The sequence below is a fragment of the Gavia stellata genome, chromosome 4 (assembly GCF_030936135.1).
Source record: "Gavia stellata isolate bGavSte3 chromosome 4, bGavSte3.hap2, whole genome shotgun sequence".
NCBI lineage: Eukaryota > Metazoa > Chordata > Aves > Gaviiformes > Gaviidae > Gavia > Gavia stellata.
In genome coordinates this window covers 16,540,408-16,566,109 of record NC_082597.1, presented here as the reverse complement: position 1 = coordinate 16,566,109, position 25,702 = coordinate 16,540,408, and the positions used below count along the sequence as shown (strand labels likewise).

The following is a 25,702-nucleotide window of genomic DNA, read 5'->3' as shown; positions in this document are numbered from 1 at the left end:
CTTCTGTCCTGTCCCAAATATGTGCTGAAGGCAGTGCCCTGAATGTGGCAGCTCCAACACCAAGACACGTGCTGGTGCCTGGTACACCATCACCATTGATGCTACAGCATCAAATAATCCAAGCCATGGCCATCAGTAGTTAGTGAACTCCTGATGAGAATAATCAAGTTCTTTCCTTCCTATTTTTAAGTGTAAAACCTGCAAGTTTATGACAGCAGTCACACTCCTTTATAACCAAACCTGTTTTGATTTTCTTTGCCCTTGGCAGCATGTAAGTGCAATCCCCAAGGGTCACTGAATGCCAGCTGCAGTAAACTGGGGGGCCAGTGTCAGTGCAAAGCCAATGTCGTGGGACGCTGCTGCGACACCTGCTCTGCGGGTAGCTACGGCTTCAGCTTCCACGGCTGCTATGGTGAGTACTTGGCAGCCAGCACCAGTACCAGTACCAGTATCTGGCTCTTCCTGCATACCCCAACTTTTTAGGGCTTTGAATCCATGATTACGTGTGAAGCATTATAAAAAATGTTTCCACAAAGAACAAGTTTCCCATCCCCGCTGCTCGCACTGCCTTCGAGCAGTGTCAGTGATGAGCAGGGTTGGTGGGAATACATTCAGGACGCAGCTTTGCTTTCGGTGTTTTCCAGCATGCGAGTGCCACCCGCAAGGCTCCCTGAGCACGCTGTGCGACCAGGTGACGGGGCAGTGCTCCTGCCGCCGGGAGGTGGATGGTCAGCGCTGCAGCCGATGTCTGGCTGGATATTTTGGATTTCCCCACTGCCGTCCTTGCCCATGTAACGGCTACGCGGAGCTTTGCGACCCAGTGACCGGAGTATGCCTGAACTGCCGTGGGTTTACGGCTGGAAGCCACTGTGAAAGGTAAGTTGATGGGCAGCGCTGCAAAGCTCACCCAAACATCGGTGCTCTATGAAATGTGTGAGTAGCTGGGGGCCCACCTACATCCCCGTGAGTGCATCAATGATCTTAGCGGGAAACACATACCTAAACCCAGGATTAAACTGGACGTAGCTGCTGAATGGCAGGTACCTATTTGTTTGGCAAATGCATGTGGAAAGGTGCACGTAAAGCCTGTGGGAGGACTGCGGGCGCGGAATGCACGCAGCATTGCAGTGGGCTCCCTGCAAGAAGGCATTTGAGACATGGGTGCCACGGCACCGTGTGCTCGGAGACATGTGCAAAGCGCTGTGTATGAGATACGCTGACTCCTGCCAGCTTTTAAATTGCCAAGAGGCTAACCTCGTGCTGAATACTCTTTTTAATACCTGCAATTATCTTTGAGGAGCTTAAATAAACATGCCCTGTTTGCTGGTTCATATTATTTCCATATGACCAGCAAATGACTTTTCCCACATGTTCCAGCTCCGTTCAAAACAGTGCTCCTCTTTTTTATTCTATACACTGGCAGCAGTATCAGAGTTCAACATAGATGTCAGAATTAAATTCGTTTGGCTGGATTGTACCTTGTCATTCACATTTAAGAGGATTTCCCCATGAAACCTGTTGAGCTTTTCTTGCAGTGCTTTTGGACAATACAACCTTTGGCTATTGTGCTTGTATGTGGCAAATAGATTAAAAATGGGAGACTGAAATATTTGTTGCCCTGTGCCTCTGAAGGAGCTCCAGACCCCAGGGTGAGGATAATCAAATAGCCAAGACTTTTAGCCTGGCTTGTATACGTACAGAGAATTGTGTTCCCATTTGCCATAGTAAAGCAGATCAAACACTGAGGATGCTTCAGAAGCCGCTGCATTGCTGCAGATGCGGGGCCACGGGGGGCCGGGATGCAGAGGCAGTGGTGGCAGGCAGGGTCGTGGGGGTGGCTGAGCCCCTAAGAAGCCCCCAAAGCCCCCCACCTGTCTGGGTAACAGCATAGCCAGCACTGCCTCAAAACAGCCGTCACCCCGGGTTTGCAGAACATGTCAGACGGAGCATGGCTGATTTCAATACATATGCTGCATCTAAAATATGCACTATTCTCTGAGTGCTCTGAATGAATCGTTGCTTTTTTGCCCATGCCAGGGCTTTCTAATGTCATGCCAACCATTTGTTGTGTGTGTGTATGGAAATAGATGAATGTATGTGGTGATAGGTGAACATACAGAATTTTTACACGGCGGCTTTTAGCTGTCTATGCAGAGCATGTGTGATATGTCATATGTATGTATTATCCTTTAGATAAAAATTGTTCCAGAGTAGTTGACAGTCTTCAGAAATATTCCTTGCAAAGAAAACATAAGCTTTTTTTCTTTTTGCTCCAGATTTTGGGAATGCAGCTCTGATTTTCCATTTTAGAACATCTTTGAAGCTTGATATATCTGTAGCAATTAATGGGGATAGCATTACAATCACCTGGAATGTTAAATTAATTATACATACATATAAATTGATTCACCTGCAGGGACTGAAAGGAGCACTTGACAATTTCTACTGCTTTGTGTTTACTGCTTTGATAGGTGCGTGGACGGCTATTACGGAAACCCTCTGAATGGAGAACCCTGCCGCCCATGCATGTGCCCAGGGCCGCCTACAAGCAATAGGTATTTTGCACGTTCCTGTTACCAAGACTCCCAGTCTGCACAACTAGTCTGCGATTGTCTCGAGGGATATTCAGGTACAAAGAAAAATAAGGACTGGTTTTGATTGTATTAAAATTAATGTAAGAGAGAAAAAAGACTGCCCATCCTCTGTTCAGAAATGACAAGAGAGCTAATGGTAATAAAATAGATGATAAGAATAGTTAACACTCAAATTTACTGCAATTAGGTGGGGAAGTCCTGACTGAGAAGAGTGGGAATTGTGCTTTAGTGTTTGAAAAAGGGATTCACCTACACGGATACAGCAAAGCCATTAATTAATCTGATGCCACTCTCTGGAAACCTCCTCCTTTCCAGGGGCACTACGTTAACCTGCTGGGGAGAGGGGGGTAGAAATGCAGTTGCTCGTTACCCCTAAAAAAAAAGCGTTGGAAGCCCAAATAAGAAAGAACAGGGCATCAAAAAGAGCTGATAAGATTTCCTAATCAGAGAAAATCTTTCTTCCTATAGAGGAATCTTTCTTTGTCGTTATGCTCAAAAGTGACTGTTTCACCGTTAAAATGGCCACTTTAGAAACAAGATTTCCACTCTCAGCTGTCTCAAATGCAGATATTTTTGCAGCAAACTGATGCCTTGCTTCCTAAGATCCCGTTGACTTAGCTTGAATTTCTGCAGGGAAAACTGAAGATATTTCCCTCCCCCTGGGCATTAGAAAGACCTCCAGTGATGGAAACAAACCCTAATGGGAAACACTGCCAAAAACGAAACCAATGCTGTCATCCTTACTTAGGCCAGGTTCCTTTATAAGTCAAGAGCAGTTTTGCTTGAGTAATCGATGTAGATTGCTGTAGAGCCAGTAGATGAGGTCCCAGCCACACCAGCCTTCCCAGAAAGGTTTCTGAGATGCAGAGAGGTAGCACCCCAATCAGGGCGGGCATTTGGATAGCCTGCAGAAGTAACTGCAATGCCAGCAAGCAAGGACAGAGCGTCCCAGGGCTCGCCTGACCTGCTGAGGATCCTCTGCTGGGTTACGGAAAGGAGGGCAGGTCTGCTGGGCTCTGGGTTGCTCCAGAAAAGGGCACTCCCCACCTTCCCATGCTGCTGTCGGGGTGAAGGCCCCAGGGAAAATCCTACAAATATGGCCAACGCATACTACTGCCATTGAAAGGACTTTGCTGGAAAAAGATGTTTGGAGGTGTTGTGTGAGGGGGTACCTATTTACTCCTACTGAAAGGGCTTCCTTGGTAAAAATGACTTGGGATGAGGAGAGAGTGTTTCCTTCAGATTTTGGTGTGGGAGATGTAATTTAAACTAATCATAGGATGAAAGGGCAACAGTCTTAAAGCAGGTGGATATTTTCCATTGGAAATGTGCATTTGAACAGACAGTCTGAATCTTTTAACAGTATTACTGGAAATTACACGTTTCACTTGAATTCCCATCAGCCAGCAAATATTTTTACCTTCCCCTCCAACAGGCAATCAGTGTGACGAGTGTCCTAGTGGGTTCTACAAAAACCCAGGCAGCCCCCGGCTTGACTGTGCACCATGTCCCTGCAATAACAACATCGATGTGACAGACCCAGAGTCCTGTAACAGGGTCACCGGGGAATGCACCAAGTGTTTGCACAACACCCATGGAGCAAACTGCCAGTTCTGCAAACCAGGGTATTTTGGCTCAGGCCTCAATCAAAACTGTCGAAGTAAGTAAGCAACCACACTGCAACTGCGTATTACTACCAAGAAAAGTTTTAAAGAAATTAGGCTATGGAGAGAGGTTAGCCCTTGGAGGGACAGTAAAACTAAAGCAGATCAATGGAGCAAAATATGAGAATACCAAATATATTTCTATCCAGTGACACAAATAACTGTTAACATGGCATCTATTAAATTCTTTGTCATACAAGCCTCACTAAATCTCATACGGAATAACACTCCTAGGAAATACTCATTTGTGAAATGAAATCTGTACTCTCTGTTAGAAAAATACATGTGCGTTCGGCGCATTCGGGAAGGAACCAAAAGTAAAGGAATCAAAGATAATCGTTTATCCATTTTGCTGGCTGATGCCAACTAAGCAATGCTCAGTTAACCAGATGATCCCTTGCTGAGCTCCCTGTCTTACCAGTTGTTTTCATTAAGTGGCTAGAATGAGACTATTCAGGCAATTTAATAGACTCCATGAGGACATTGTCAATAACTCAGCACTTTTAACAGAAAGGCAGGAGTGCAAGAAAAAACAAAGCATAAGTTTCTTCCCAACGTTTCTCAAAGACTATTTTCACAAAAGTGCCTGATTGAGGATCTAATTTCTACAGGCCAGACAATTATCGGTATTTTCAAGAAACTCTTTTTCTGGGAATCTCTAAAATACAGTTCAAGCCCATTCCTTGTTCATTCTTGGAAGATATCTGTTAGAAATGATTAAGCAAGAACTTTTGGCTCCTCACAAGGAAGGCTTCTTATCTTACTTGGCTTACTGGGGTTTCCCACGCTGGATAGAGCCTACTGTAAATCAGCTTCTCCTTAGCCGGCATATTTAACATTTCATTCTAATAAGAATCAGAATTCACTACGCCTTCATTTTTGTGCCTGTATTAAAAGTACTGAACGTTCCCAGTAATTTTGCTCAAAGCGATATGTAAGCTATTATGGAAAGATAGGTAAACTGTATGAGATGAAAAATGTGTTCAAGATTACTAGTAGACCTACAGCATGGGCTTTATATACAGCTCTGATTGTCCATCAACTGTCTATATTATCATCTGATGTACTAATTGTCCTTCTTTTTCTAGGGTGCATGTGCAATCCGGCGGGTGTTAGCCCTGCCATGTGCCCGGGGGGGGACGCAGCCTGTCTGTGTGATCCAGCCACAGGAGCTTGCCCTTGCCTGCCCAACGTGGTGGGCGTGACATGCGACCAGTGTGCCTCTGGCTACTGGGACCTGGGTAGTGGAAAAGGATGTCAGATATGTGACTGTGATCCAATAAACTCCCAAAGCAACCAGTGCAACCAGGCAAGAAAATTACTCTGCTTTCCAGGAACCAGGGTGGTGCTGTTTTGGCATGGCATGGTGGGGACCCTCTTCTAAATGAGGATAGTTTTTTTGTCATGCTCCCTGAAAATAAGAAGTCTTTGGAAGTTTGCAGTCGATGCAATCACGCTTTGAGTCATTACATCAAATGTGCTGTTCTGATAATGTGGCTGTGCTTGTAAGCAATTTCTCTTTGCCTGTGTTTCTTTGTCAAGTGGATCTTTAGAAATACTTTGTAAGAAAATGTCACATAGGAAAAAACTGCCTCGTAAGTATACCTATAGAGAAGAAGGAAGTCCAGGCTTGGACCAAGAGTCTTATGAGTATTTTTTTAAGTGTTTATTTTCATAAAGTAGCAGCTGTGGCCATTACATTAATTATGCCTCATCTATCTGACTGCTAGGGTACCTTTTCTCATCTTTAATTCCTGTGCACATTTTAGGGCTAGAATGTAGAAAAATAAAACAGCATTTCAGAATAGAGAGATGAAATTGTGGTCCCATGGAGTCAAGAGCAATTTTGCTGTTGACTTCAGAGCACCAGGAGCTTATCCCAAGCTCTTGCTGATGTGCTTTCACATTTTCCTTTTAATATGCTTTCTGTTTGTTCCAGTTTCTTTAGTGGATTTATTATTTTTCCTAGCAAATGTAGCTCTTAACCTCAAAGAACTACTACTGTTTTTCTGAGCTGTACCAGTTATCAGAGCTGTAATTCCCTGCAGTTTAATTTAATAGCTGAATTTCAAAATAAATTTTTCAGGGCAATGTGCATAATGTCCCCTTGAGGTTTTCAGTTACAGTTAATATATCATGTAGTTAAAAGTTGAAATGTTAAGATGACTACTTTGTTCCAGCAAAAAAAAGAAATTAATCTGTTTTGCAAAGGAAAAGAATCCTCTCTCAGATCATAGTCAGAGGATGAGTTCTCAAAGAGCATTTGTAGACTGGAACGTACAAAATCTTTCATATTACTAAAGTAAAGCCACCACTCAAAGTCCATTTTGTTTTCACAACCTTCAGGAGGAAGATGGGAAAGGTGGACCAATACTGCATAAACCATGGTGTCCAAAGACCGTGTGCAAGCAGTGTCACTGCAGTCCCCATACAGCTATATGACATAAGTCACAGGGAGAAAAAGAAATCCAGTAAATAATGTATATCCAGCCATATGACTCTGCAGGAAATAATTATTTAATCCTAACTGTCTTTACAGCTTACAGGCCAGTGTCCATGTAAGCTAGGTTACAGTGGAAGATGTTGTGATGAATGTGAGGAAAATTACTTTGGCAATCCCCAGATGCATTGTATTTGTAAGTATTACTAAGTGGGAATAACGGGATTAGAAACTGTCTCAAAAGAAATATTTACCTTTTATATTCATAGGGGAGATGGGACAAACATCTAGAGAAGCAGGCTTTCATACATTTATGTATATGAGATGGATAAAAGTGTTTATATTATTTATCTATATTGTTCCTTCTATGGTTATGATGGGACCATGGAAGTCAGAGATGAAGAAAAGCCATTAGCCAGGCAGTCCACTTTGCTCTAACTCAAACACCTGTTTGCTTTTATTGTCTTGAAATGCGCGATTGTACCTTTTGCATGCGTTATTCCCATGGAAAAGCAACAACTGGATGTAATTTGCTGTCCCTTTCTTGCAGTGTGCGAGTGTAACGCGGAGGGAACCATCCAGCCCAAGTGTGACAAAGCCACCGGCGTGTGTAACTGCCGCGCTGGCGTCACCGGTCGGTTCTGCGACCAGTGCAGCCGCGGCTTTGAGAAAGACTTTCCCTCTTGCCGTCAGTGTCATCTTTGTTTTGATCAGTGGGACACTGAAATTACTGCCCTCGCTCAGACTGTTCAGGGGTTAATGAGGTTTGCTGCAAATCTCGAATATAAAGGAGGACGAATGCCCAGCTGTGACATGCGCTTCAAAGCCTTTGAAGATGCCATTTCTGAAATTGAAAGAATCTTGAGACATCCTGTTCTTTCACTGGAGACCCTCTCAGGCATCAAGGATTTTCAGGGCTATGTTCAGTAAGGGCTCTGCTGCTCTTGAAAAAAATCCCTTGGCTGAGAAGGCAGTCTTCCCTCGGGCTCCACCAGCCATCCCTACACATCAAGTCCCGCTTCTGATCATCACACAGACGCTGGACTACTAATTCACGGTTTTCAATAGATCTGTGAACAAAATAATCCTTATATATATTACCTGCCCCCCACAGGCATATACTTAAATGCTGGAATTTTCCAGTTCATACTAAGGGTTTTCTAAATAAGCCATTGCAAGTAAATGTTTCTGCTCATTTAGAAATTTATCTCTTGTCCTCTAAAATACTGTGTATCTCAGTTCTAGTTTAAGAACAATCCAGTCTGACTTCTGCATAACTGCCATTTCCCTTTCAGACAAAAAGCTGAACAAATGGATCCCCTTCACAGTCCACTGTATGAGTTTCCTGACCTTAACAAGAACATAGAAGACATTGGGGAAGAAGCTGACCTAGTTTATCAACTTCTACAACAGAAAATACATCTGCATCAAAGTTTTCATTACTTGAACCTCAAAGGTAAGGCAGCCAGCAATTAATTGAAATAGGTGAACATTTTCCATGAAATTTCAGAATGTTTTTCTCACCATTGAACCACACAACATTTCAAAGATCCTTAGATGTTAGCTTCCTATGGTAGCACAAAAATGTAAATACTAGCAACATTTTATACTGACTTTCCAAACTCCCTTTTATCTTAAAATGCCATGATTTCCAGCATCTTAAATTTCAGATGCATGTGCCAGTGTCATGTCAGTGTGAAGTCTCATGAATCCCGATGTTTACATCAGGATTTAAAAGCCACCCAGTTTCATAGTATAGATTCACAGATCATAGAGTAGAACAGCAAAGGATTTTGTCCCCATTTCTGACTCCTCTTGCAATACTTAAAGAATGTTGTACAGCAATGGTTTGTTCAATTAAAGCAGAGAGTCATAGCACAACTTCTTAGTGCTCCCATGGGAAAATACATGACTTTATGTGGTAAGGAACTAGCTCTCCATCATCAGAAAATGTGAAGTCAGACTGAGTTCCTTGGCATTTTTGAAAAAATTACACTGTCTGTGCTTGAGCTAAGTATAGTCCGCATCAGCTGCGCATAGCAGTAATGACGATATCACGGACTGGTTTCTGGAGAATGATGGGGACATATCAGTCGGGGAGCTCAAACAGATGCTAGATCATCCATGGTGGCAGAAGACTGTCAGCAGTATACTCTCCAAAGAGACAGCTGCCAAGATAGGAATCCGCAGAAGATAAGGTGTGTGCCACAGAAGACAAGCTACAGGCAGCGCACTCCCATTTACGGTTCCTCTATGTTTCGTTCGGGTGAGAAAAAATTGGCCTAGACAAGACCGAAAAAAAAAGAAGGAAAAGTCAACAGAATACAAAGCCGAGGGAAAGGAAGAGAGGAAAAGAGGGATTAATTTAGATTTAGGGCTCCCCTGCCCTATTGTACTTGGCAGTGCCCCCGGGGCCGGCTCTTCCGCTCAGGTCCCCGCGCGAGCAGTCAGCACAGCTCTCCCAGGCTCCCCTTCCCAATTCAACTGAGTCTTGCGCAGACTCTGAGAAAGGCAGGCAGCCAAAGAAACAATAAGTCCCAGGGAGGTCAGTGGATGCACAGCTGAAGCATCTGTGGTGCTCTCTGGTCACGTTCCAAACCCGCTACATCTTTCAGCCTCAGGAGACAGATAAACAACCCTATAAAAAGCACACGGGGGTGTGGGGAGGGGAAGACCTTGAATTTAAGCTGAATTTCTGGTCAGGGCCACAAATATTCATTCGTCCTGCTACCAAGCATCTAACAGCATGGAAATAACGTTTTCCCCAAAATAACCAGCTTCTCTGATATCCGGAAGAAAGCCTGGCTCCCTCACCCCATCTTCATTTTGGGACCAGCAGCACATCCTAGGTATGGCTCTGTCTGGTTTTTCCTCTCTCTTTTTTGCTGGGGTAGAGCAGGATGTGACCACATACATCATCTGGGGCACATTTGGCAGTTGTGCCCTAGACACACATGGGGAACGAGCTCCTACCTACTTCTTTGCAGAGGATCAGAGACTTCCTCACAGGCTTACGTTCAGCCCTCTGACCTGCAAATGTCAGTATCTATTGATGAATTAAAATCACTGAAAAAAAAAATGACACAAGTGCCCTTAAAAGAATGTTTGCAGTTTATGAAATCTCATTAAATTATGCCTTTCCAATCTTGGCCCCTGGCTTTGCAGCCACTGTGGTATGGTAATGCAGCGAGTACAGCTTCCTCGGCTGTAAATCAAGCCTGTGCTAAGACGCTGTGTTTAACGTAAAGGAACTTGGAAGCTCTACAGCTCCATCGCAAACCAAGAGTGAAAAATGCATTTAGGCCACTTAATGGAGAGCTGAACCACTGTCAAATATTCCTGCAATGGAATTGTTGCACAGAAAACAGTCTCTGGCTGAGATACGGAGTTACAGCAGCCTCTTGCCAGGTATTTTGTATTAGGAGCTAACTTTAAACTGTACATTGTTTCCAAGAGTTACAAGATAAAATAAATAGCCCTGGTTCCACATCATAACTAAACGTTGTTCAGCTTCAATCAAAGCAAGGCCACAGGCTTCAGAGCTTGATTCAAAGCACGCAGGACTTGACGAGTGCCTTGTCATTGACTTCAGCTAGTAACAGGGTCAGTTACCAGCACAAAGAGGGATGTTAATCCATGACCTCTAATGCTTTTTTACTGCCAACACATCAGTTCTGGCTCATTACACATACTTCTGCCTGGGGATTCGGGGACAGCTTCGGGTTCTCTGGACATCTGGGAAGCCTCAACAGCAGCAGCTTTAAATTATGTGTTTTGCAAAAGGCCTGAGTCCTTTCCTTAGGCTATTAATCTGCAAAAAATGGAATATTCTCTCACCGTTTTGACTGTGCTTAAGGAAAAGCTTACATTAAGCAAACAAGAAAGACTCTTGCTGGAAAGTATTTTTTGCCTGGCCTACAAACTTATTATGGAAATGCTTTTTTTTAAAGCATCAACCCTGAAATTGGATTTTCCAGAGCCAAAGAAAACTCATAAATTCCCATTTGTAATCTAAATTTTGGCCTCAGTTCAGCAGACCATTTAACTTTTGGGTGCTATGCTGGACAGACAGGACAAATGCTTTCCTGACTCACAATCAGAGAGCTGATCATTTCATAGGTTTTACAACTGGCAGAAACAGTTCTCCTGCTTAAACTTCAAAACAGCAAAGATGACAGGAGCTTTATCAAACCAACAACAGCAGCAATGCATGAGCTACTGTTGAATGCAGACCAGTAGCAGTCTGTGTCATTAATGGGATCCCCTTCATATTTTTGTATCTTCCATTGGCTTCTCATACACCTTGGACTCTGAAGAATGACATGGGATCCACTGTATTTGCATCTGTTTTAGCAGGCTTTATGAGTATCAATAACTATTCTTGTTTGGCAAGTGGCTGAGTAAAGGATTAAAAAGCTCGACTGAGGAAATGACAGCTCCTGTCCCTCCCTGCTGTCCCAAATCAAACACCAGTGAGAACAAACTGAATCACCTGTCACTCACCATTTGTCCAGAATTCAAGTAAATACATGAATTAAATGCAACCAAAATACAGTCCGTACTAAACCCTATTTCTATTGCTACAGAGGCCACCAGCAACATTAGGAAACACTCTGAAGTATCATTGCTGGCAGAACAGAAGACCAGTGGGGCAACCCCTATTGTAAGATACTCAGAGTACACCAGGAACCACGCGCTCACTATGTTGGGCCATCAGGCCTTGAAAGCAAGCCATGTGCTGGAACAACTCAAGATGATCAAGAGCCCCGACATCCAAAACTTGAATGAAAAGGTAGGCGCTGTGAATTTTGAATGGGAGCTAAACAAAAATCTCTTTTTTGGTGCTGTTAGTAGGTTTTACTTTAAAAGGGTGCTTTCATGCATTTTTAAATCTGGAAAACGACACTTCCCTGGCACAGACATGCAGTCACGTCAGAAACAGCTGCACTTCTCAGCTGTGGTTACTACCACCCTTCTGGAAGCCATTGCTCCCAGGGCAGACCCAGCACAAGGAACTGTTTAAGCACTCCCTAGTCTCAAGAGGACGTCAGTGTAAGCTCAGAAAGGTTAACCCCAACCTCCTCCATCAGTAACTTTAAGCAGAGCAACTTTGCCCTGGAGTGGATGGGGAGTGCTGACATATCCTTTGCATCACCCATGGGAGAGGAAGGGATTTCTGTTGTTCTGCAGGACAGCAATGAATGCCTGATAGCACCTTCAGCTAGCCCTGCCAGATCTGGGAGACATCATCGATCCAGACCTTTCGTTTCAACATCTGTGTCAAACTATATGAAGGGCTAGACATGGTACCATGTTGTGTGAGAGGTGACCTGGATCCTTTAGAAAAAGCCATTGACCCATGGGCTGGATATGGCCAAGGGACAGTTTCAGCCCTTTGCCATAGAGGAGTGAAGCAAGGGTGCAACACGTGGAGCCCAACAAATGGCTCCTGCAAGGATGCTCAGAGCCACAGGCTGCTGTTGCATCCTTCAAGTCAGGGGACGGGGACCTGTAACTGGCAGCCACATGCATCTTTGGAGAGACCAGACCACCGTCTTTTCAGGAAAATCCCATCCTATGTTCAATGTTCATACGATGCCAAACATCTTCCCTCCCCCAGGAGTGTATCTCAGGCCCCCAGAGAAGTCCCGACATAAGCATCTTCCTTATTGCAGATTTGTGGAGTGCCGGGAGACCAGCCCTGCGTCACAGCAGCCTGCGGGGGAGCTTTGTGCCGGGACAGTCAGGGACTAAGGCAGTGCGGTGGCCCAAACTGCAGAGGAGCGCTTCCTCTCTCCACTGATGCCTTCAGGAAAGCTGAGGAGATGGCTGTGTTGCTAAATAACTTGACTACTCAGCTACGGGAGCCTGAGAATCAGGTGCTGTATATCAAACCTACATTTGTTCAGTGAAATGGATGGAGGATGAGATGCGGGAGGTCACAAATCTACAAAAACTCATCTGCTCCTTGGACAAAGGGCAGTGACATAGCGATGGACCCTGTTGCAACATCATAGAGCTATCATGGTTCGGTACCAGTCCCACCAAGAGACTGTGGCTCTAGCTATGCCTTCCTCTTCCTCACAGCTGCCAAGATCTCACGGGTCATGGTGCCCTGTGCCTGTGGAAGTTGGTGGCATCAGGCTAGTATTGTCTATATCTTTATTGGGAAAGATTCAAATGGCACCATTTGTCAGTAGCCTGAGTATGGCCCATGCTTACTGTAATGGCATTACTGCTGTGCATAGTGTTAAGCTCTATTAATACAACTTCATATTACTCTTATGTTTGCCATTAAGTAATTTTTGCAAATAATTTCAAGATGAAGCTTTTCTGCCCTTGGTGATGTTTAGGAGAGCATCAAGTAGTCGGCTGTGCTGCACAGTAGCAGTGAAAAATAACTCAAGCAAAGTGTGTTCAATGCAACATGTGCTAAGGAAGCAAAACAGACAAATCCCAAAACACCAGTAAAGACAGTTTGTTCTTATTAACAACCAGAGATGACGCCTGTTACAGTTATAGGCAAAACACATTTTCCAACAGAAATGTCATTCTGCTGTGGCTTTGTCCTGTCCCTGCAGGGTGCCTGGGCATCCATTTCCTCTTTTAAAAAATGCACGCGACACTCAGCTAACGGGTTTAGAAATGAGCAATCCGGGCACATGCCTGCTGCCCCAGGACACAAGAGGGGCAGCAGCAAAAGGCATCTGCCAAGGTGGTGAGCGCCAGGCTGCCGGGACATCGCCTTTGGCGCTTGCAAGCCTCAGGCAGCTCTGTGATAATATGAGTGAAGTATTTCGAGATGTTTCAGAAGTAAAAACATCACCATTTTTTCTTGTTGCATGGCGAAACAGCGTATCTCCTCCTGCCGCAGATGGCAGAGAGGCGGTACCTATGCATTTCCTTAAGGCAAAGCATAGCCCCCAGCAAAGCAAAATACTGGTGGAATTCAATGATTAATCTAAAGCTCTCATTGAAATTATCAAGAATACTAACTTAATGGCAAAGTGTAACTTTCAAGGACGAGCCTTAAACTCTACCTTCCTTTGTGTCCTCTTAAGTGTATTTTTAACAGCAAGTCCAATGTGAAAAGGCAAATGAAATTACATGCCTTTTCTGTACAGAATCTGATCACTGACATGCTGCAGTACTGCAACAGAAAATAACAGCCAGCACCTTGTTTTAGAAACAGAAGGGGCTGCGGTTTAGCAGTGGTTGCGGAGAGAAAAAAAAAAAAAGCTTGATTTAGGCTTTTTCTGAGGCCAGATGAAGGCCATGATGTAGCAACTTCTGGAGTTCCCCAAACAGGTCTCCTACTACTTTTCAAAGCCACATCAAGTGATTCCAGCTGAGGCTTGGATCAAAAGTATTTTTGTGTCAGAGCTCAACTTGCCAAGCAATGATAGATAACATCCAGAAAATGGCACTGCTATTTCTAATAATATTTCCAGGTTGAAAGCATTAGAAAAATGGCAGAAGACAGCAAGTTGAAAGGCTCACAATTTAATGGGCAACTGGAGAGGGCTAAGAATCAAATAGAAGTTGACGGAGAGATCACTAAGGAGTTCATCCGAAAAGTGAAAGACTTCTTGTTAGGTAAATATGCAAAGTTCTTTTTGACTAATTTTTAATATATATTCCAATATAATATAGCATAATAGATGGCGAGAAAATGATCTGGCTGTATACACATGAAATTTCTTGCCTACCTCCTGATCTGTGCAACCTTTTTTCAATCCCTTTTTTTCTAATGCTTCTTTCTCCCAGGTGACAGCACTTTGTATTAATTTTCCAATAGATCTGTTACATTCTGATTGTCATCGTTTATTAATGTGCTTAATTTGAAGCATGCAACTAATTCCCTCAGTTCCTGGTTTATCTGAGTAAAGGACTACTAAGATAATTTCGTACAATATATAATGACCAGGCATGTCCAATGCATCCTCAAATTGTTATTCCACCCCCTTCTTCTAGGCCCATAAATAGAGGCTGTCCGTAGGGAGCGTGGGAATTAGGACACATACCACTCCATCGTCTCCATAAAACTGTAACTCGAGGAATCAAAGGATTCTGGTAGAACTTCATAGCTCTCATAAAAAATAACAAAACAACCATATATACCCTAAAACTTTTTCCACCCTTGTGATTACAGAAAAATGCTGTAAGAAACAGACCATAAGTTTTTTTACCAGATGCACATCAAAGGAGTTCAAATGTGGTAGGATTTTTTTAATCTCTTGAATGTAGCTAATCTCTTAAATTTCTAAGGATTGTATGTTGGCAGTCCTTTGGCATTCATACCTGTACATCCAAATGGGAGCGAGGGCAGAGGATTTCCTTTGTTTGGGAACATTTAAGTTATTTTACTGAATTGGAAGAAAAACTCCATTTAAGTCCTTAAGATTCTCAGATTTTTATTTGACAGCAATTGAAAATTCCACCTTGGCTCTTCTTTTATGTTTCTTAGTAGACATACAGCATTTACTAACAATTATAAAAGCTTTTTTTTATTAATTTTTTTTTTTGTAAATTGAAGTTTAAGAACAGTAACTGCTGAGATGCATACAGTTACATTAAATCTGCTGTATTCTACATTGATGTAAATGGTAATTTTAGATTAATATATTTCTACAGAAAATAGCTCTCAGGAATGCACTACTGTTTGCACAGTAAATATCTTCTATTTAATTCTTGGTGAGTTACTTTGGAGCATTAGCACAAACATTTAATATGTTTCAACTGTTTTATCACCCAAGGTTTTGTCTATAAAGGGAAGTGAGCAGAAAACAGAAGTGATGATGAGACTTTGCAAGGCATTGACTACTCTAACTCTGTGTGCCTGTGCCTCTTAGCAAAGAACTAGGATGAGCTCATCTGTAAGGGGAGTTGTCAAAATACTTTTTTTCTACTGTAAATTCCCATCCTATCTGAGTCTGACCCAAGTTCCCTCTGTATCTTAGCCTTTCTCATTAACCAGCGAAGGAACCACTTTCTCAATATTGTGGCGACTCCAGGGAAGGGATTACACCCACCGGCCGGCTTGGAAAGCTCCATTCACACCCCAGTCTCTCCAGCACCTCTTTGATCTGGGGGCCAGGGAGAAATGGGCTCTGACACATCTAGCTGTGCCATGCACCGATTTAAAACCTTCTGCAGGCTCAGTTCTACATCAGAATTTTAATAACCCAGTTCAAAGTGGGTTCAAGTCCTCATTTTAGTCAGTTCTGACAACACTAACAGCAGTACCTGGAAGCATAATATTAAATTACAAAATGTTGGTGAGAATTCTCTTACCCCCTTGCTGTGCCTGTCAGCTTTATTATCCCACATAACTCAAAGGGTAGGCAGCCATAATGATCATTTACATTTCACTGGGAGGAAAGAGCCACTTCAGGATACCCTCAGCTCCGTTTCTGTTGCAGATGAGAGCGCGCCTCTGGAAGACATTGAGAAGGTGGCAAATCACGTTCTGCAAATAAACCTTCCCCTGACTCCACGAGAGCTCACGGGCATGCTTGGCAAAATCAGGAGCATTATGAACCACTGTGAGAAGTACAAACTGAATGCAAATAAGAGAAACAGAAAAAGGGAGGAAGTTCGAACGCTGCTGGTGGAGGCACAAGAAGCCGAGTGAGTAGGGTATTCTTGTACCGATGTGACAACTCCAGCTGGGGTGGCACTGTGCATGGTAGGACTGCTCCATACCCCAGGCAGTATCCTAGTAACACCGGAGGAAAAGTTCAGATGACAGCAGATTTCAGCTTGCCACTTCCACAGGGCCTCTCCAGCAGGAACAAGCCATGACCCCTCGGGCTGCGGGAGCACACGTGCTGCAAGGAGGCAGCTCCTGCCAGCTCTTGGCTCCTCTGTCTGCTGAGTCAAAGAGGCCAAAGCAGCTACTTACTTCCATGTTAGACCTAGTAGAGCATTACATATGGTTCACTGGGAGGTTTAAATATGAGCGAGAAAGAACCGACAAGAATTGGGGAGGGAGAAAATATGTTGAGCAAGTCTTCCTTACTAGCGGTGCACCACCAGGCAGCCCACAGCATCCAGCCTCACCTTTAATACAGAGGTATATTAATACCCTGTGTGCTCCCACACAAGGTCCCTTGCTGAGGTTTTGCTTTGCCAACTTACGAACCACCATTTTAACAGTTGTTGTTGGCCTCAAGGGAACATTCCTGCATGTGAGCATGGGTGCATTTGAAACATGTTCTTGCTTTGCTCTCCACACCACGATACTACACATGCTTCTATTTTTCCATTTTAGCAAAGCAGCTAAAGCTCTTCTGCCTGTGGATGAAATTAATAATAAACTAAAAAAAGTTGTGAAGTCCCAAGGACGCTCCAAAAACACCTTAATAAACTTAAATGAAGAGATACGAGGCATCAGAACACAAATCTCACAGGTATCTCACTGTAAATCTTTTATTTACTACATACATTTTAGAAAAAGATACTTCATCTCAAAGTTTCCTTAATGTAAACTTAAATAAAACCAGAATGTGGTGCAGATATGACACTGATTCCATAATGTTTAAGGGTCTCCTCTTCTTAATCAGTTGACACTAATCTCCCTCATTACCACACTCTGCAAGCTGGATGGACATTGCATAAGAAACCACAGCCTTCCAATTGCTCTGTTTTAGGCTGAGAACCAAGTGAACAAGACAAACGATGAGCTGAATGACTTGTCAGCAAAACAGTCTGAGATGGAAGATGAAATTGCCATATTGCAGGCAAAAATGCTGATGAACAAGAATGAAGCTACAAAGGCAAGAGCAGGGGCAGAAGCAGCACACAAGCAAGCCCAGACTATTGATAACGTAAGCCTTTCTGCCACTTATTAAGGGAAAAAAGATTCTCTCCATGTTTGATACCATTTTTGATTCAGAAGTGTAATTGCGTTGCCCTACTCTCCTCAAAACTGTGTTAACATTTTCCTTATGCCATGCAGTGTAAAATGCCACAGGTTAAGAATAATTTCTTTTTTATTTTAAGGCTTCTGGCAAATAACACTTCTCTTTGCTTGTATGAAAGAAAACATACACATTTCTCTGGCTACTTCATGACATTTTTCCTTGCACTGTGTATAAGACTCATAGTCACCATGGGCACCAGTAAACCCAACAGAACAAATCACAAAACCAGATATTAAAATACGTGAGTGATGGAAGCAGCCTGGCCATTCATCCCATGCCATTCTCCTTCAGAGAAAATTGCTGTGGGAGTTACTTGGAGTTTTTGGTTGGCCAGGTGCTTTTCAGTAGCTCAAATTTTTGAGAATGCATTGAGGCAGCTAAAAACTTGCTAAAATTGTAAGGAGAACCAGGCACCCACAGCACAAGCTTGGAGCATGACCAAGCTTCCCGGTTATAAGAAACCTAGTAGAAATCTAAACTGCAGCCTCGACAGCAATCTAAATCGCCATGGAACAGAGTTACCCAGTAAATATTACTACAGCCTAAAATGTAAAAAAATAAAATAAAAAAAAATTATGCTACAGGTAATTAATTAAATTTTAATTAAGCCTCATAGCAAAAATGAAATTTACAGAAAAGCCCTATCAAAAGTAAAAACAGCATAAGCTTTAAAAATCTTAAACCATATTTTATTTACATCCTCGCCCTCCCTTGACACTTTACATTGCTCCACTGGCAGTTTCATTGATTTTTATCAGGTTTTGCAAAGCATTGTTCAATGTACGCCCATTGATTTTTTTTTAAGATTTAAGAGAATGAGCGATTTAAAGTTTGGTTCAAAAAGGATATTCAAAAAAGGTGTAAAAATCTCCTTTGGTGCACCAGATTAATTGTGAGATGCTCTTAAACTAAGTAACAGCTTTTTGTTGCAGGAATTTGCTGACATTAAAAGAAAGTACACCATTCTTCAGGAAAAGCTAAAAGCCCGAGGACCTCCAAAAGTAACACTAATAAAAATGAGGCAGCTGAAAGAAGAAGCAGAAAAACTGGCTGAAGAGACTGAAAAAAAAATTAAAAGAATAACAGGTGGTGTTCTCAGTTCCACAGCGAGCAGTGAAAATTGTGACAGTCGTGAATTAAACTGAAGTCCTTGCCCACAGACACTAACAGACTAGGTTCACCTGAAATCAGGTTTAAAACAATTTAACTGGTGAAAATCCCTGCTTCAAGCTACCTGAGCAGTTTAAAAGCAGTTAAATTGATTTGGCTTTTGTACTTTTTCTGACATAAATTGGTTGCTATAACCAGAGTTTAGTAAGTGTCCACACAGGGACTTGGCAGCAATTTGATTCAGACAGTTTAAAAGCAGGGCAAGTGCAAAATCTGCATAAAACTGGCTGCAGATTTAGCTGGAGCTTTGATTTATATGCTTGCTTTGGACATTTGGACCTTAAATCTTTCCTCTGCTTTCTGTCTTTTCTTACATTATCCGAGTGATGGCTCATGTTCTAGAGAGCTGCAGGGTAGCTGTTTTTCATCAGTCCATACTTGTTCCCCTTCAGACATTATCTCTGAGCAATGGCAGAACAAACCAGGTAAAAATACTGGCTTGTTTGAACACGTAGAGAAACATCCATGTCCCACAGCAGAGCTCGAGTACATGCCTTGGTCATGTTGCTCCACACTCTGGTGTCATCACCCAGTGCACTGCCACGGATATTGAAGCCGATGTGCCCTGGACATGTGGGACTGTGGCAGGGAGGCAGAGGGGTTGTGGGTAGCAGAGACCTCGGCTGCTGCGGCACTGCTTCTCACACAGCCTCTTGGGTGGGTTTAGAGGGTCACCAAAACAGAAGAGTACATCTCATGTAATTGCACGCAGGGGACCTAATTCTGCTTGTAGTGAAGGTCTGGGCACTTCCATCCAGAATCTTTGTGCCTAGGATCCTGCCAGGCTCAACATCCGAAAACACCATGTAACATCAGCAAACAGAAGCTCCACCCCCGGAGCAAATTCTTTGGGACAGGACCCAAATAAATACTTTGAGCAGATACCTTGAGCAGAAGCATTAAGAGCATACCAGTCACTCCAAATGCCCAGATGATAAGTGTACTGGAAACAGGCAGTGAACCAGTGTGTTTACACTGGTGTAGCTTCACAGCAACCAGTGGAAACATTCCTGTAAATGAGGGAGACCTAAGCCCATTATGCCCGAATTGTCTAGGCTTTACACACACCGGTGGACACACTGTTCCTCTGAGTGTTTCCATTTAAGCTAACTGCTTTAAAAGCTCCATGTCCTGCCCCATCCTAGCTGATGGACAAAAGCACATGCTGAAAAATTAATTTCTTTAAGGCTGTCACGTTTCTCTTGCAATCCAGAAGCCAGACTTTTCCCTCCAGTTGCATATGTAACATTCCCCATTTGAAATGGGCTTATTGCCTCTAAAACTGCTGGGAAAAGAAACACTGTTAATCCCTGGATCTTACTTACACAACAAATATGAGCATCGTTGCATGTCTCTACTCTTCCAGATTTGGAGAAGAAGCTTCAGGACCTGAATCAAACCAAACAAGACAAGGCAGAGCAACTGAGACAACTAGAGGAACAAGTGATAGCCATTAAGAATGAAATCACGGAGCAGGAAAGCAAGTATGCGACATGCAAAAGTTAGGGTCCGAACAGGCCGTCAGGTAAAGTGCCAGTGAAGTCTTCACGCTTACCATTTCCTGAGCTTCCCAGCATGGAGGGCACTCTGTAAATTCATCTGAGGGTGCATATAGTATTGTGGCACAGTGAATAATGTAACTTTCTCTTGGGTTTTTTGTCCAGTTGAATTTATATGGAAATAGGAAATACCTTTTAATAAACCAGCTGATAAAGTAATCAGGATGCAGTCTCTGAGAGAGCTTTAAAATACACTGCTGCCCACAGCCCAGGGCTTCTCCTCGTAGGGGGTTGGAAATGCAAAAGGATTGCTCAGAGAACTACTAGTAACTGCCTCAGAGAGTCCCAACACCCTGCGTCTTCTGCTGAACCCTACAATAACCTGTGGCTGTGCCACGACCCCACACGGGGCTGCACAGACCAGGATGGGGTGACATAGATGAAGGGCTGCGAGCTTCTGTAGCCACCCCTGCTGACAACCGGCAGCACCCCCAGAGTACCGTCACTCCTCCAGCCCCATCTCTTCGCTGTGACAGAGTAGGGGAGGGTCACCAGGAACCCATGACCATGTGAGGGTCCCCCTATTTAATTGAAAAAGCGCAGGGACGCGCAGTACCTCTGTGTGGTGCTGGGTCATTAGAGGTGGGTGACAGGCAGCAGTTCCCCAGTGCCCACTGGATGGCAGTGCACAGATGCTTAATGCTGAAAACAACTTCAAAATCATTGTTTAAGTTGTTGTTAAGGGTCATTTGTCAATGCCTCTCCTGCAATACCTTTTTTTCTTACGCTTGTAAGTGATTTCCCATGTTTTTCATTAATGTAACCAACAACTGGAGAATAACTCCAGCCCTTACGTTTAAGCAGTGAGTCTACAGGGCCGCAAATGTTGAAAAACAGTTTCTCCAGCTCCCACATGCAGCACTTCATGGAAGTCAGGGTTCACACAGCAGTTTCTTGTAGCTATAAATAACACAGGAACTGACCTAAATTTTAGTTTATAATTCTTTTTCTCTTAATATAAAGAAGACGACTGGAGCTAAGCAAATGCTACAGAAGGGCTAGGGTTTTAAAAAGATCGAAGGGAGCTATGCCTCAGTTTCAAAATCCCACCCATATTCCTGCAGGATGCTGAACAGACTAACGATGGTTTTTCCTCAGTTAAAAACGGTCCTGTCATTCCTGTCTGGACTGTCCCACAGCAAGCATCCACCATGGACTTTATTCAGTTGGTGTGAGGAGCCCAGTGCTGCTGCAGAGCGCTCGGATGCAGCCCAGACCACATCTGTAAAACAAGGAATGCTCTGCAGGAATACAGGGCTCTAGCATCTACAATCCTTATCTAAAGGCAAGCACTGTTTCGATCCAACTAAGATAAACCCTCCATAGTTATCACTCTGTGTTTACAAGAGCTAAAGTAGCATTCGTATGCAGTGGGGGGCTTGGGTGGGAACAGCTGGCATGGATGAGATTTCAGAGATATTTCTCTAACTCAAACCAGCTGTGCTCCAGGGCAATGTACAACACGCATTACCCATATAATAGCTTCTATTGTGAAAATGATGGAATCAAATCATAACTTTGATATAATCTAACACAGACACCTAAATGCAGGTATGCACATAATTTGTGGTTTGTCTTTTCCTGAATTTTAGCATGTTAAAAAATCATCTATGAGGTGCGAGGCTTCTGTAGAAGTTACTAGGCTTCACTTCAGACAAGTGTATTTAGATTGACTTTGCCATAATGAAATTGAGCATCTCTGGTTTACTCGGAGCACACAACTCACCAAGCTGCTCACACGCAGGTCTCCAGGTAATGAAGGATTTCCTGCAGGTATCAATGCGGCCCTGCTGCACTGCACCTGAAACAGGCAAAGTGAAGCTCTTAGAAAGAAATTCCTAATTGCATATACACCAAAATTATTTCATTCATGGCTTTAAGAATCTGAATTCACAAGCAGAAAGTTGAAAGAGACCTTCCTCCTAAAATCCACCATTGTCTGTGAGAGTTGCCATATGGCTTTCAACAAGCCGTGAAGATGAAAAGTCTGTAAACACAAGGCAGTTGTGGCCTTGAGGGGAGATGCGTCCATGGGGGGGGGAACAGAAATCACTGGAAGAAAAGCGGAAACAGGAACAAGAAAGCCAGCATGGAGTCTGACCTCCCCTGCCTTCCTCCAAGCATGCTCAGACACACAAAGCAAGCAGACCTGATGGGACCAGCAGCTACAGGATGCCAAACCCATTCTGTGACAGCTTCCGAGGTTTACAGCTGTGCAGCATTCCCCATTGAAAGTGGTGCAAAAACTTTTAAAGTGTTTTTGCAAAGTTAATTTGTGGGAAAATGCTGTATCTGGATCAAAAATACCTATTTTTAGTTCCCCCGGCTCTCTTTCTTGTGGACAGAAGTGGCTTCAGAAAAGCGTTTATTGAAAAAATTATTGAAATCACTATCTTGCTGTAGAGCACTTTGACTTCAATGACATTAATCAAAATGCACACAGCATTTAACCAAAACCACATACAATCAAAGATACATGTAATCAAAAATGATCTCATCAGCTCTATTTGCTAGGCATTCAACCACTGCAGTGTTATAAGAAAATGGGTGATTGAGTGGGTCCCACTGAAGTCAAATTCTGAACTCTGGGTCTTCAAGAAGACTTCCAACCCAGCACGAACACAGACATCCCAAGACTGTAAAGCCACTTCACCAACCACAGGGATAGGACATGACACAAAACTGCATTTTTATCATTTGAAGAATCAATCAAACGAAAATATTCCCACTAGCTACTGCTCTCGAGCACTGCAGAGGGGGACAGACATGAACAAGTTCATTGCACATAATTACCCACAAGATGAATGCTGGTGGTCTCACCCAGGTTTCAGCCACCTCTGAAGGGCTACCATGGTTACAGGCGACAGTGGCCACCCTGGCCGCAGCTGCACTCCCCACATGGGGTGAGTGGTCACCGCTGCAACCCCAACTCAATCCCTGATGCCACGCAGCAGGGTCACGCCCAGGCTGGAATGCAGTGCATTGTCACACCGCCCCGGCAAGGCACAAAGGAGCCTAACCACAGCAGCAAGGAGCTCTGGAGGGCAACTTTAGCCCATTTTAAGTTTAGGGGAGGATAGGAGTTCTACAAGGCTACGAAACAGAAAAAAAAAGGAGGAGAAAACTTCAATAAAAATTGAAAAAATATGGGATAGAAGAAAATCCAGTGGCAGTGGAACACTCTGTCCTTGCACACGGAGCAATGCTGCAGAACGCCCCTTGCCTGTCTGCCTTGGACTGGGGCAGTTTCTAACTGCTGCCGAGTAAAACGTTTTCTGTTAGTGGGACAAAAATGTTCGTTGTATTGAAGCTTAAAAGCAAAGCCAGGCTGCGGTTTACGTGACAGGATTGTGAAACTGAATTAGTTTTGTGAATTTACAAGACCACATTGCAGAAGAGGTTTAGATTTACAGCACCTGCCCTGTCAGCTTAAAATGGTTTGATTTCCTGGATATCTTTAATGAAACAGCCCCACGAGTTCTTCAGTCAGGAATCCTGGGTTATGTGTCAGACCTGGTGTTTAACCTTTAGGACAAGTCACTTGGTATCTCACTGTTTCTGCTCATCCATCTGTAAAATGAAAATGAACATATTTACCTACCTTGGCAGGGTTTGCCGGGACACACAGACCGTGGTGTGTTTCCGCTCCGGCACTGCAAATAGCGAGGGCAAAGTGTTCTTGAGGGACACCGGTACCTGGCAAAGATTTACACAAGTTTATGTGTTACACGTTACACGTGCGAAAGCAAAACTTGGGTATATAAACCCAGGCATCTGTCCCAGCCTGCGCCCAGCCAGGGCTGTACTCTTCAAACACATCCAGCCTTCGTACCCGCTCCCCAGTGCTTATTTACTGGTAACCTTTTCCCCTGCGTGCTGAGGGAACACTGCTGCCAGACGACAAAGCCCCCGTGTCCCCCTGCGGCGCCCAGGGAACCGAAGCAGGAGGCCAGGAGCAGCTCCAGCACAGCTGTTCGCCCCTCGCAGCCGCCCCAGCGCCCCTGGGAAGGCAGCAGCACCGCGTGCTCCCAGGAAACGAGGAACAGCCTGGCAGCGGGCAGCCCGGGCTCGACGGGCCTCTCTGCCCGCGCCAGGGCCAGACCCAGGCGTGCACGGCAGCACGGCCACCCAGCCCAGGAATGGCACTCCTGAGCCGCGCGTGTTGGCACCACAGCACCGGGTGATTTGGGGCCGCTGAGCATCATATGCAACGGCTGCCAACCGCTGGCTGAGTTTCGGGCCTTGCTGCACGGGTATGCTCCAGCCACCATCCATCCCTCCCAGGTGCTCAGCCCCACCAGCACCCCCGGCAGAAGGCAAATGGGGTCAAAAACCCCATTCCCGCATTACACACCCACAGACAGGGGCAGGGAGAGAGGTCGCCCCGGCGGTGATCCCCCCGAGCCCACTGTACCCTGCCCCGAGCCCGCTCCCAGAGCTGGGGAGCAACGGGAAGGGCACAGCCTGTGGTGGCGAGGGGCTGGACGCCCCCCCGCTCCCCCTTCGGGGCCCCCTGGTTGCTGCGGGGCGGGCGTCCCCCTCCCCGGGCCGCCGCCGGGCCGCTCTCCCCCAGCCGCCCACCCCGGCTCGGCTACCCTTCCTCGACGGCAGCCGCTTCTCCGCTCCCTCCCCCAGGCCGGGCGCTGCGGCGGGGCCAGGCAGCCCCGGGGGCGAGGGGCCGGGGCGGGAGGGGCCGCGTGGGGCGGCCCGGCCCGGCCCCGTGGGGGCGGTGGGGCGGAGGAGGAGGAGGGCCGGGGGGCGCCCGGCGGCGCGGAGCCGTTCCCCGGGAGCCGCGTGGAGCTGCGGCGCCTGCGTGGAGCAGCCGGAGCAACAGCTTTCGGCGGCGGCGTGGAAGGGGAGCCCCGTCCCGTCCTGCCCCGTCCCGTCCCGTCCCGCCGGTGCCCGCCGCCCGCCATGGGCCGCCTCCCGCTGTACCTCTGCTGCTGCCTCGGTAACTCCCGCCCCGCTCCCGCCGCCGTCGGGGCACGGCGGGCTGGGCGAGCCCCTGCGACGCCCGCCGGGGCGGCTTGGGGCGCCCAGCCTGACCGCGCCGCCGCTTCTCTCTCTCATCCCTCTCTCCCTCCGCGGCCGCGCAGCGCTGTGGTCCGCGGCGGCGCAGGAGCCCGAGTACAGCTACGGCTGCGCCGAGGGGAGCTGCTACCCCGCCACCGGCGACCTGCTCATCGGCCGCGCCGCCCGCCTCTCCGCCTCCTCCACCTGCGGCCTCCGCCAGCCTGAGCCCTACTGCATCGTCAGCCACCTCCAGGTGAGCGCCTCGACGGGGGGGGCAGCACCCCCGGGGCACCCCGCGCGGGCGCAGGGCTCGGTCCCCGGCGGCGGGGCTGGGCGT

General features: G+C 45.4%; 2 protein-coding genes across 2 annotated transcripts in view; both read left to right on the top strand.

Moving 5' to 3' along the window:
• The window catches only part of LAMB4 (laminin subunit beta 4), a 42,166-nt gene extending 21,867 nt beyond the window's left edge, over window positions 1-20,299 (top strand). The window contains exons 19-34 of the mRNA XM_059816236.1: window positions 269-412; window positions 645-876; window positions 2,472-2,629; window positions 4,030-4,254; window positions 5,347-5,567; window positions 6,798-6,894; window positions 7,249-7,624; window positions 7,994-8,154; window positions 11,285-11,490; window positions 12,374-12,577; window positions 14,150-14,294; window positions 16,121-16,328; window positions 16,972-17,110; window positions 17,351-17,527; window positions 18,556-18,709; window positions 20,160-20,299. Of these exons, the coding sequence (XP_059672219.1) occupies window positions 269-412; window positions 645-876; window positions 2,472-2,629; window positions 4,030-4,254; window positions 5,347-5,567; window positions 6,798-6,894; window positions 7,249-7,624; window positions 7,994-8,154; window positions 11,285-11,490; window positions 12,374-12,577; window positions 14,150-14,294; window positions 16,121-16,328; window positions 16,972-17,110; window positions 17,351-17,527; window positions 18,556-18,709; window positions 20,160-20,299 (2,987 nt within the window). The remainder of the gene's footprint in view (window positions 1-268; window positions 413-644; window positions 877-2,471; window positions 2,630-4,029; window positions 4,255-5,346; window positions 5,568-6,797; window positions 6,895-7,248; window positions 7,625-7,993; window positions 8,155-11,284; window positions 11,491-12,373; window positions 12,578-14,149; window positions 14,295-16,120; window positions 16,329-16,971; window positions 17,111-17,350; window positions 17,528-18,555; window positions 18,710-20,159) is intronic.
• A 4,967-nt stretch (window positions 20,300-25,266) lies between these two features.
• Window positions 25,267-25,702, top strand: part of LAMB1 (laminin subunit beta 1) — a 44,283-nt gene continuing 43,847 nt past the window's right edge. Inside the window, exons 1-2 of the mRNA XM_059816349.1 lie at window positions 25,267-25,303; window positions 25,449-25,618. Of these exons, the coding sequence (XP_059672332.1) occupies window positions 25,267-25,303; window positions 25,449-25,618 (207 nt within the window). The remainder of the gene's footprint in view (window positions 25,304-25,448; window positions 25,619-25,702) is intronic.